Below are 12,888 nucleotides of genomic sequence, written 5' to 3'. Positions count from 1 at the left end.
CAACAGTATACAGAACATCTTCAGGTAGCCATATTGCATTGAAGCTTACAGAAAAAGTGGAGTTGCCCTTTAAGGAAGCTGCTGATTTCACACTATTGCATCACTGTTAGGAAAAGAGCAGTGACATTGATTTGATGTCTGTGTATTAATTCTCGGTATATAAGATGCTGGGACATGTCCCTCTCCCTGGAAGCGGCTTTCTGTAGGAGTTCAGAGTTTAGCCTCCAGTGATATAATTATAGTCTGTATTTAGAAACCAACTCGATGACTCCTCCTAAGGCTTGTTAATCTTGTGACTCTCAGATGCCGTTTGTTCTCTTATGACGTTCTTCTAGGAATTTACTCTTTAAAGTTCACATATTCAGGAACAAAAAGGTGAACTAACATTCTCCACCCTCCCCCGTCCCTGCTGTACTCACCTCTGTGGGTGATGAGTGGTCAGTGCCCACATAGCCCATGTAGTGGTCTGAAGATCTGAAATCCACACCTTCCCGTAGGGCTTGTATGTATTCTGCTACATATTTTTGCGAAAAAATCCCAATAAGTGTATATTGATTAGTTGATACAAACGTTATAGCATCTGCGAACTATGGGATATGTTTATGGAATTTTTTTGCTAGTAATGATGGCAATCAGCGACTTATAGCGGGACTGCGATAGTGTAGCAGACAAATTGGACACTGACACTTTTTGGTGACATTTGTACAGTAATCATTGCTAAAAAAAAATATGCACTGTCACTGTACTAATGACACTGGCTGGGAAGGGGTTACCATCAGGGGCAGTCAAAGGGCTTTGCAGGAACACAAGATCGATGCCTTCCCAACTGACAGAACAGGGATCTGCCTTGTTTACATAGGCAGATCGGCGCTCTGGCTCTCTGCCTAATGATCGGCGGGTGCTGGCAGACATCGACAACACAGATCAGCTCCCGCTGTGTATAATCAGAGCAGGACGCTGGCAGCACACATGCGTGCCCCAAACCCGGAAGTGCAGGATCACGTACTGGGTACGTGATTCTGTGCAGCAGAGCCGCCTTGGCGCTGTATATGTAATACGGTCGGCAAGCAGTTAAAGCGGGAGTTCACCCAAAAATCAACTTTCTGCAGTTAGATCCAGCATACTGCTGACATCTGCAGTATGCTGGTCTTTTTTTTTTTGTGGTACTTATCGTTTTAGCAGTAATTCTTCTATGCCTCCGAGCGGGGATTACTTCCTGGTATAGGCGTTCCCTTCAAGACAAGCAAGTTGATTGACAGCCTTCGATAGCGCGTCACGGCTTCCGAAGATACACGAGTGACGCTCAGCAATTTACGGCGCCTGCGCAGTCAGCTCTACACGGCAGGCGCCGTAAACAGCCAAGTGTCATCTCGGCTGTTTTCGGAAGCCGTGACGCGCTATCGAAGGCCGTCAATCAACTTGCTTGCCTTCGGGAACGCCCATTCCCCGCTCGAAGCCATAGAAGAAATACTGCTATAACGATAAGTACCAAAAAAAAAAAAAAAGACCAGCATACTGCAGATGTCAGCAGTATGCTGGATCTAACTGCAGAAACTTGATTTTTGGGTGAACTCCCACTTTAAATAATAAAACAATTTTTTTACCATTTGCAATATCTCAGTGCTGCTAATTTGCGGCTGCTTTTATTTTTGTGTATGTATATGTGTAAAAAAAACCTGACAGATGTTCCAGTCCCTCTCCATTCTATCCAAAACTAAAGGAAAAAATAGGTTTTGCCTTTTAGTTATACTTAAAGTGGTATTAAAGGTTCAGCTTTAAAAAAAAAATGTCATGCTTACCTGCTCTGTACAATACATGAAGGTAAACAACCTTAATCCTTTACAACCCCTTTAAAATCTCTTCTGTTGCTCTTGGCCTCCTCCAAATTTCCAGCTTCCCTTTTTTATTTATTTTTTTGTTTGCTGCTGTGATCTGACTTCCTGTTAGACCACAGGTGTCAAACACAAGGCCCACGGGCCGATTCCGGCCCTCCAGACCATTTCATGTGGCCCTCGCACCTCTCCTGCAGCTGCAGGAAAGCTCCAGCCCTCCTCTGGTTCTCCTTCAGACCCTTACTTTTTTCTTTTAAGCAATGCATCCAGCTTCTTCCCAGCAGCAGCATAAGGAAAGGGGGTGCACTATGATGTGGTGGACTCAACTTCTAAAGGTGGGGTGGCTCTTGACATCTAATATATGGGGAGGGGATGCGCTGGACATCTAATCTTACAGATACAACCGGCCCTTTTGAGGGCAATCCTAATGCTGATGCGGCCCACTATGAAATTGAGTTTGACACTATGGTGCCAATATATGTAGGACTGTAGCCACCCTCTCTTGTTCCCTCCCAACATGGTTAGTGGGATGTGTAGTGTGTGTGTGTGTGTGTGTGTGTGTGTGTGTGTGTATAGAGCAGTGTACATGACTGCAGCTTACATGCGCTGCTCAGTCCAAAGAAAAGGAAGTGAGAGGGAAAGCAGAGGTTTGGGAGCTCATGAAGAACGTTACAAGGAGGCAGAAAAATACAGTAAGATACAATTTCAAAAAATAAATTAAAAGACCCCCCCCCCCCCTTTATACTTGGGTAGATGCAACATGGAACTGATGATGCATCTGTCCCCCCGCATCTCTACACCAAGAACCAAGTGATTGAACACAGCTGATGGCTCAGTTCTTAACTCCCTGAGCAGAGAGCTGCTGCCTGTCGGTCAGCAGCTCTCCGCTCTGCTCTTTTCCCTCCGTGCTCACTGGAGCGCTGAGCTGTGGAGGGGCGGGTTCAACCATCTCAGGCTCTCAGGGGCTTGCTGAGAGGCTGAGACAGGCATCAATCCAGGCTCCTGGCGGATCCAAATGTCATTGTCGATTTGACGCGGTGCCTGGACTGAACTTGGTGATGTCAGCAGAGAGCGGACTTCAGACTACTCTCTGCTAAAAACGGCTCATAGGAGAGCAAAACAAATTGCCCTCCTGTGACCCAAAGGAGAAGCCCAGCCAAACGAGCTCTGGCTGGACTTCTCCTTCTCCCTTTTAAGGCTTCATGTACACGGGACGTTGTTCAATCTTTCCTGAACAAATTAACTTGACGGCTAGAAAGCGGTGTCTAAAAATGGCTGTTTAGCCACGTTTACATGCCGTGTTTAGCCGCTTTTGCGTCTAGAAGCGTTTGGAATTATTAAAAAAATAACAATTTTAACTGAAAAACGTCTGTAAACGAAACGCTTCTGAACGTGGGTTACCACGTTTAGCCGCATTTGGCGCTTGAAATGCCTCTAAACACAAGCTTCTGAACGCATTTTTTTTTTTTTTTTGGGTTCCAGAAAAAGCCTCTAAACTCGACTGCCTATAAACGACTATAAACAACCCTGTATGTACTGATAAGATGATATGGAGGAGAGTTCACGAGCAGTTGAAAAAAATCCCCAACTGCTCCTAAACGCATTAGGCCTAAGGCCCCATGCACACGAGACGATGGTAAACTCGAGTTCAGAGGCATTTGGGCATTTTTTTCAACTGCCCCTGAACACATTTAATGTTATCCTATGTGTCCATGCACACATTCACGTTTTTTTTTTTGCGTTTTAAAGCAGTTGGGTTTAGGCTAGTTTTTTTCAGACGCAAAATTTTGGGTTCAGACGCAAACGTTTTTGCGTTTCAAAGCTTTGGGAGGGTCTACAATGTCTTTGTTATGAACGCTGATAGCCGCAAACGCGGTTAAACGCGGCAAAACGCTGCGTAAGGGGTGGATGTGTATAGGTTATTTTTGGAGACTAAAGCCTCATACACACGGTCGGACTTCAAACAAACTTTTCAGATTTTTGTTTGAAGGGCGTTGGCCGTGAACTTGGGATGCATACACACGGCAGGACTTTTTCAGCAAACTCCCAAAATCACATGTTTTTTTTCTGCTCTGTACAGCCACCCTTTGGTCAACTTCTGCTATTGTTGGTTGATTTTAACATTGGTTCTGAGCATACGTGTTTGTACTTTGGAAAAAAGTCAGATGGACTTCTGTAGATACGATAGGACTTTGCACCGTAGGACTTTTGTTGCCGAAAAGTTTGTCTGTTTGCAGAGCGATCTTTTGTCCGATGAAAACCGAAAAAGTTTTTTTGAAAACCTGCTCATTTTGAAGTTTGTTGTCAATAAGTCTGACCGTGTGTATGGGCCTTAAGAATAATGTTTGGTGTTGTTTTTAAAGGGTATTTAAACCCAAAAGTAAAACTGTAATCTATTGCAGTTTATCAATTCTTGGATATGGGGACTGCATTAACAGCTTTCCGTCAGGCCATAGTACACAAATGGCCAGGTGGGAGTAGCACCAATATGGGTGGACATGCCTGTATGTTCATCCGCATCGCCCACTCACGTGGGCTCTCCAAAACTCAGAGCTGCGGGATCGGTGACCTGCTGTGTCCACCAGACATAGACAATTACCGATCTTTGTACCGGCTGCTGTGTGTTTACTACTGTGTAAGCTCTGTGATTGCGGCCCTGTACCATGTGATCACTGTGACCATCTACAGCAGGGGTGGCAAACTCAAATTCATTGTGCGCTACGTATACAGTGCATGGGTCAGGATTGCGCTACGTATACAGTGCATGGGTCAGGATTGCGCTACGTATACAGTGCATGGGTCAGGATTGCGCCTAAAAATTCCTCACATCTGTACTCTCTCCTACCTTCCTACCTGGACCAGCTCTGGTACCTCCCTGTATAGGCGGCTCTCTCCCTTTGTATTGGGCTATAGTGGTACCATCCCTCTGTGGGCGGATCTCCTGTGTTAAGTATCAGTACTTTGCTTTTTTTATTTTTTTCACCAAAACTGTAAAATAGCAGCACACACTTTATTAAGAAGAGCCACAAGACGCAGCCCGCTGGATGTGGGGGGGGAAAAAAATGCCCAAAAAGCTGCCAGCAATCTCTGCCACTATGCACAGTCAGTGGCATGCAAAAAAGCCGGCATCGCTGGCTGGAGGGACTGGGGAGGCGGGGTGGAGGTGGAGACGGGGCGGTGGTGGAGGCGGAGACCAGAGCGGCATTGTAAGCCGACATGGCTGGAAAAAAAGTGGAGGAGGAGGCGGACACCAGAGCGGCATTGTAAGCCGACATGGCTGGAGACAGAGCGGTGGTAGGGGCCAGAGTGGCAGCCTGAGATGCGGGGGCGGAGACAGAGCAGAGCAGTATTGATTGTGTTTCTCCCACAGCGAAACATTTGTTGTTCTTCTCTGACCAGTAGACTAAAAAACTGTTGGATGGTACCCCTGTGAGCCAGGTGTAGGAATGCTGGTGAAGGCTGCACTTGCCTGCCGCCTCAGAGCTTCTCGCAAGTCGCCCCCAAAAAAATGCATTTATGCAGGCAGTTTTGGCATTTCAAATCCCACGGTGCTCAGCAGCTCGGGTCTCCTCCCTGGTCTTCCCCTGGAATCCGATAGACAGAACACCAGGGGAAGCCTTTGCGTGCTCCAAGCCTCATTCTCAGGCTGAACTTCCTGTCACAGCAGGAAGAGGTGGAGCAACCCCCCGGAAGTAGGTTGAAAGCATGGAGGAGACGCTGAACCCGCGTAGCTGCAGAGACTGATGCATTCCTTGGCATAGCAGGACTCAGTGATATGCGAAGAGCTAACAGTCTGTCTGAGCCCACCTCATGGACAAGGAGGATGGAAAGACGACACAGGTGGCTGCAGGCAAAAGCAAACCGGGACCGGCTAAGTGCCGTTTTCTTGCCTATTTGGGGGTTATTTGATATTGGATGGTCCCTGGTAATCCACCATGCCTTTCCTCTGGGGAAAAGAAGGGGTCTGCAGCCATGTTATAGGGGACAGCAAGAATGATTATTATAGCGTACGAAAGCTCAGGCATACCTGCACCAGAAAAGTTGAGAGCACACTCAACTAGAGCTCTAGCAACCTCATGGGCCGAAAAAGCAGGGGCCTCCTGGGAGCAGATCCGTAACGCAGCCACCTGGTCCAGTCAAGACACCTTCCTGAAGCACTACAGAGTGGAGGTCCCATCGCAGCAAGACCTAGCCTTTGGTCGAAAAGTGTTACAGGCAGTGGTCCCACCCTAAGGTAGGCCTGTGGATTCCTTTATTATCCTCTCATGTGTTGCCGTCCTGGAAGGTGAGGTGAGAAAATCGACGGTTACTTACCGATAACGGTGTTTCTACGAAACCTTCCAGGACGGCAGGCCTACTTCCCGCCCTGTTATGGGTGGAGGAGTATGTACACATTAATTGGTAAGTACCTAACTGTTGGATAACCCTTGTGAACTGGTGGGAGTATTACTTTACAACTACTGAGGGACATGGGGTAAGATGGGGCCTTATAAACAGCTGTGGTTTGATTGTGTTTCCTGTTGGGTGGAGTGTTTCCTGTTGGGTGGAGCCTATCATCTCTCATGTGTTGACGTCCTGGTTTCGTAGAGACACCGTTATCGGTAAGTAACAGTCGTGTTTTTTTTTTTTTTTTTTTTTTTTTTTTTTAGAATCTTTTTAAATACACAGGCCCATAGGCTTCTTGCACACGGACGTAATAATTTACTGATTTTTATACTCTGGATCTTTACAGCTCTGTGCATTGACCCATAGATGACAATGCACCTGTGTTTAGATACATATAGCTAGATTCACAGAGAGTTAGGCCGGCGTATCAGTAGATACCCCGACCTAACTCGGAATCTGCGCCGTCCTAAGTTTAAGTGTATTCTCAAACAGAGATACACTTAAACCTATCTAAGATACGACGGCTTGCGCCGTCGTATCTTAGGGTGCAATATTTAGGCTGGCCGCTAGGTGGCGCTTCCATTGTGCTCGGCGTAGAATATGTAAATCACTAGATACGCCTATTCACGAACGTACGTTCGCCCGTCACAGTAAACATACGCCGTTTATGTAAGGCATTTTCAGGCGTAAAGTTATTCCATCAAATAGCTGGACTAGTAATGTTAAGTATGGCCGTCGTTCCCGCGTCGAAATTTGAAAATTTTACGTCGTTTGCGTAAGTCGTCCGTGAATAGGGCTGAACGTAATTTACGTCCACGTCGAAACCAATACCTCCTTGCGGCATACTTTGCCGCAATGCACACTGGGATATGTACACGGACGGCGCATGCGCCGTTCTTAAAAAAAAAAAAAACGTCAATCACGTCAGGTCACCCTACATTAACATAAAACACGCCCCCTCAGCATAATTTGAATTAGGCGCGCTTACGCCGGCCGCATTTACGCTACGCCGCCGTAACTTAGCAGGCAAGTACTTTGTGAATACAGTACTTGCCTAGCCAACTTACGGCGGCGTAGTGTAAATACGATACGCTACGCCGCCGCAAAGATGCGGCGGTCTATTTGAATCCAGCTAATAGAAAGAAAAATGCTACAATGAAGGTTTTTTTCACCCATTTGTAAAGGGCCATATTCTTTACTTGTCATGCAGCTTGACTGCAAAATAATGATGATTGTTCTGTAAAAGTTTCTGTTTCTGGGAAGGAAATAAGAAGTTCACTTCCTTTGTATTTCTTGCAAATGTTTCTCTTGCATGTCGGTGATTACAGCTCTGCGGGGTTCGACAGTTTCCATAAAAGCATAGAAGAGTTTTCAGATCTCACAATTTGAAAGGCATTACAGAGCTGTATATAATCTATGAATTCTGTTCTTTATATCGGGGATGGCAGCCCATGGCCTTGCATACAAGAAGAGATTGGTCATGTTGACACTTGTGGTTTATTAGAAGCCAGAAGGTCAGCGCTATGAATAAATGTGGTTTGAATGAAATTAGCTTTTTAATTGTTAGATGGATTTGTAAAGAAACTACCTAACAATTACTGTATATTCAAGTAAAGTAATGGCGTCTTTTTTATTAGACCACTTTTCAGTCTGGATTGTCCTTTTATTGCATTAGTTGGAATGGAAAACGCTCTCTTCTGTACTTGGGAATATTTCATAAAAGTAATACTTTCTTTGAAATGGAACATAAATCAACAGAGGAATTAGCATGACAAATGGTTCAATATAATGACCAAAACACCATTCGGCAAACTCTTCCGATAGATTGCAAAGATGGCTTTTGTCATTGTCTATTAAATTGAAAAACACAAGCGGGACGCTGGAGTTGGTAGAACTAAAGAAACACCATTAATTGAACAATAGAAAAGTTACATGTTAAGTGCACTTTATCCAGCTTGAGGTGGAACATGGAGAAACCATAAAACGTCACGGTGTACAGAAACTGGCCGATCATGCAGTAGAAAGTAGCAGTGCAGCGGCAAATAGAAACGCCAAGGCGGGCAGACCGGCGGCGTCTACGCCGCACGCAGAGGAGGCGAACGGTCAGATGCACAAGGTGATGTCATATGTGGGTGGGCTACTACATGTTTCGAGTGTGCCTCCCCCTTTCTTAAAGCGGGGGTTCACCCTAAAATTTTTTTTTTTTTTCTAGCATACTAGCACGAGCTACAGTATGCCTTTATTTTATTGTTTTGCGCTGTACTCACTGTTTAATCCCGTAGTTAAGTTTCAGTCTAGTAGGCATTCCTATGCAGAGGTGAACATGATTGACGGCCGGCTATGGCGCTTCACGGAAATAGCCGAAATAGGACTTGGCTCTTCACGGCGCCTGCACAGTCAGCTCCTAGTCTGTGCGCAGGCGCCGTAAAGCGCCATGAAGAGCCGAGTCCTACTCGGGAAGCGTGACGCGCCATAGCTGGCCGTCAATCATTGTCCCCTCTGCATAGGAACGCCCATTCCCCGCGGGGAGTCTGAAACTTATCTCCGGGATTAAACATTGAGTATGGCGCAAAAAATAAAAATAAATGTATACTGTAGCTCACGCTACTATGCTGGATTTCATGGTAGAAACTTGCATTTTAGGGTGATCCATCGCTTTAAGACAAAGTTTACATGCAATGGAGATGCAGCAACTTGTTTGTTTTTGACAAGCAGTTATGAAACTTGATCTGCCATTTTAATTTTCTGGTTTTGCCAATGCCATTAGGGATAGTGGAACGTTCCGTACAATCAAGAGAGAACTCTATAACAAATATATTTATTTCACACTAAGAACACAACTGTCAATATTCTAAAAACTGGTCAATACAGACTTGTATGGACCGTTGTGCGCCTCATACATTGTTTTTAGATTTGGTTTAGTTTGCCAAGCTTGACAAAGAGGGTGGCGCCCCCGAAACATAGTAGCCCGCTCACATCTATCATCACCTAGTGCATCTGACAGCTAGCGGCCGTAGACACTGCCGGTTTGCCTGCCTTGGTGTTTTCATTTGTAGCTGCACTGCTACTTGCTGCTGCGTGATTGGACACCGTTTCTGTACGCCATGCTGTTTGATGGTTTCTCCATGTTCCAGGATCTCAGGCTGGATAAAGTGCGTTTAACATGCAAGTGTGTTATTATTCAATCAATTTTGTTGCTTTAATTCTACTAACTCAAGGGCCCTGCTTATGCTTTTCTCTACAGGTGAGTGGATCCTTCCCAGATCTATTTCAGGAGCTGCAGAAGTTTTTGGATCCTTTTTGTCCCCTCTTCCCTTTTCTATTGGGGGTGCTGTATACAAGGACCTATGGTTATCCGCAATGAACACCACACCTTGTGCGTGTGTTTTTATTTTTTTTGTTTGTTTTAAGTGTTATAACCTTTTTCAGGTCTGTTTGAGTCCAGAGGAATGTTGGACTGAATTATTTTTTTTGTTTTTTAGAAAAACATGTCTGAAAACTCTAGTGACAGTGAATCATCGTGCGGATGGACAATTATCAACCAAGAGGCAAGTAACTGTATCCCTTTGTTCTTTTATTGGGCAACGTGTTTACTCATATATGTTTTTATATGTCTGCATCTACATTCTGGGTCACATGCTCCCTTTTGGAATATTCTTGAACAGTGGTCTCCAAAAACCGTAGTCTGTCGAACGGATGCGCCCATTTGCTTGCCTTAATCTGGCCCTTGGGACACTATTCCTCTCATTGACGACAACAACAATGGGGTATTTCTTCCCACCGACACAAATGATAGAACATAAATTCTTCCTCTGACACCAATGATGGGACACTATTCCTCCCACTGACACCAATGATGGGAGCACTGTCCTTCCCACTGACACCAATGATGGGACACTATTCCTCCCACTGACACCAATGATGGGAGCACTGTCCTTCCCACTGACACCAATGATGGGAGCACTGTCCTTCCCACTGACACCAATGATGGGAGCACTGTCCTTCCCACTGACACCAATGATGGGAGCACTGTCCTTCCCACTGACACCAATGATGGGAGCACTGTCCTTCCCACTGACACCAATGATGGGAGCACTGTCCCTCCCACTGACACCAATGATGGGAGCACTGTCCCTCCCACTGACACCAATGATGGGAGCACTGTCCCTCCCACTGACACCAATGATGGGAGCACTGTCCCTCCCACTGACACCAATGATGGGAGCACTGTCCCTCCCACTGACACCAATGATGGGAGCACTGTCCCTCCCACTGACACCAATGATGGGAGCACTGTCCCTCCCACTGACACCAATGATGGGAGCACTGTCCCTCCCACTGACACCAATGATGGGGGGGCACTGTCCTTCCCACTGACACCAATGATGGGGGGCACTGTCCTTCCCACTGACACCAATGATGGGGGGCACTGTCCTTCCCACTGACACCAATGATGGGGGGCACTGTCCTTCCCACTGACACCAATGATGGGGGGCACTGTCCTTCCCACTGACACCAATGATGGGGGGCACTGTCCTTCCCACTGACACCAATGATGGGGGGCACTGTCCTTCCCACTGACACCAATGATGGGGAGCTATTCCTCATCCACCTAACCACAGGGGTGATATGTAATTTTTTACTTCCACTGACCACAAGGGCTGAGGCATTATCTATTCCCACTCTCCAGTCTGCCCCCCTAAAGTCTGAAGGGCCATAAACTGGCCCTTTGTTTTAAAAAGTTTGGAGACTTCTGTTCTAGATGCTGAAGCCCAACTCTCTTGCTAAAGAAATGAAGGCAATGGTGTTGCTAAACCTGGACATCCCTGGCATACACCCTGGGTCACCTGCCGGGTGCCCTGGTTTTCGTGCTCATCACCAACACCGCTAAATGTCATCTCCACTCTATTGATATGGCAGAATCTGAAAGCACGTGGAAAAACCTGCTCATGTAATTCTTTTTCTGCACCCGTTGCTTCCAGAACACTTTCCTTACATGAGTTGTAGATGTATCTCCACTAGAATGTAGTGATGCTGGTTTGTCAGTTCCCTCTGGTGCTGGACCTTACATGTAGGATCTTAAGGGACACTAGGTACATTTTGGGGCTTTGGTCCCTGATTGCACTGGAAAGAGAAATGGGCAAAGTGGAGATAATGCCACTTCCTACAGGTAAGGTCCTGGACTGCCGACGAGCTGATATACTGGTAATGAGGTAGAGATGCAACAACTTGCTTTTTATTTGACAAGTAGTTATGAAACTTTTGATGTGAAGGTGGGGTTCTGCCATGCAAGTTTTTCGTTTTTCCAATGCCATTAGGAATAGGGGGAACTTTACATACAGTTAATTCATGACCCCTTACCAACTATACTTCATGCTAAGAACACAACTGTTAATAATTTAAACTTGTCGATACAGACTCCTATGGACCACTGTGTTCCTCATATATTGATTTTAGATTTGGTTTATACTTTGTTTTTGTATTTAGTGCAGAGATATTTAACATATCAATAATAAATCTTGTAAATCTGACCTAAAGTGTAGTTCTACTCAAAAGTGGAACTTCCACTTATCCGTCTCCTCCCCACCTCCGGTGCCACATTTTGGCACCTTTTCAGGGGGGAATGGGTACCAGTTTTTGACAGGTACCATTCCTCACTTCCAGGAGACCGTGCTGCGGCCCGGTCTCTTGGATGTGTACCCCCCTCCTTTCTTCGTCACCGTACCAATTAGAAAGTGCGCTTCGTGCATTAACAGTAGGGAACCAGCTGTGAAGCCGAAAGGCTTCACTGCCGGGTTCCCCTACCAGGAATAGCATCGGCTGCACCCAACAGCCAAACCTAAGATCGGCTGGGGTTCCGACTTGCCAGGCTCCCTGGACAGGTAAGTGTATACAGTGCCTTGCGAAAGTATTTGGCCCCCTTGAACTTTGCGACCTTTTGCCACATTTCAGGCTTCAAACATAAACGTATAAAACTGTATTTTTTTTTTTTTTTGAAGAACAAAAGAGAAAGAGAGTGGTACATCCTAAAATGTACCATAAGGGGTTTTAATACTGTACGAGTGGAAGGGACTCAGGGAGCACTAAATGTTCGTGGGTTAGGGGCGCAAATTACTTGGGACAACCCACACTACGAAAATAATTTTACTGTTCGGGGTCCCCACAACTTGGGAAATTTTATCAAGGGGTCACGGCACTAGAAAGGTTGAGAACCGCTGTTTTAGAAGCTTATTGTGAATAATGTTCTGTACCTCAGTGGCATAACTAGAACCTTCAGGGCCCCAGTGCAAGAAACCCTGCAGCTACCCCTGGCCGTAGCTCTTCCCTCTAAGCTCTGTGGCAGAACGCCAGTGGCCGGTCGCAAGTGCAACCTTTTTTATGTCCCAATAGGAGGGGGGGCTTAGGTGAAATATCAAGGGGCTAAACAAGACCTCTGATGTTTCACCTTTAAAACAGAGAAAGATTAAGGACACATCCCTCAATCTTTCTAAGCAGCCTTAGCTGCGCTGAATGAATGGACAGGCATTTCTCTGTACAGAGCTTCACATTTACAAACTGAAGCATAGGTGCTGAAAGCCTGCAGGAGAGATCAGTTTCCCTATATGTAGCTGCCCCCGCTGCTTCTCCTATCCTGGTGAGGGGCCAGGTTGCAATTGCGACCCCTGTAGTT

General features: G+C 46.0%; 1 protein-coding gene across 3 annotated transcripts in view; it reads left to right on the top strand.

Moving 5' to 3' along the window:
- CCPG1 (cell cycle progression 1) overlaps positions 1-12,888 on the top strand; it is an 84,560-nt gene that overhangs the window by 5,524 nt on the left and 66,148 nt on the right. For all 3 annotated transcript variants that reach the window (XM_040342723.1, XM_040342724.1, XM_040342722.1), the window contains one exon: positions 9,701-9,766. In XM_040342723.1, coding sequence (XP_040198657.1) covers positions 9,707-9,766 — 60 coding nt within the window. In that variant the 5' untranslated portion in view covers positions 9,701-9,706. The remainder of the gene's footprint in view (positions 1-9,700; positions 9,767-12,888) is intronic.

The sequence above is a fragment of the Rana temporaria genome, chromosome 3 (assembly GCF_905171775.1).
Source record: "Rana temporaria chromosome 3, aRanTem1.1, whole genome shotgun sequence".
Classification (NCBI taxonomy): Eukaryota; Metazoa; Chordata; class Amphibia; order Anura; family Ranidae; genus Rana; species Rana temporaria.
This window is presented reverse-complemented; position numbering and strand designations above follow the sequence as displayed.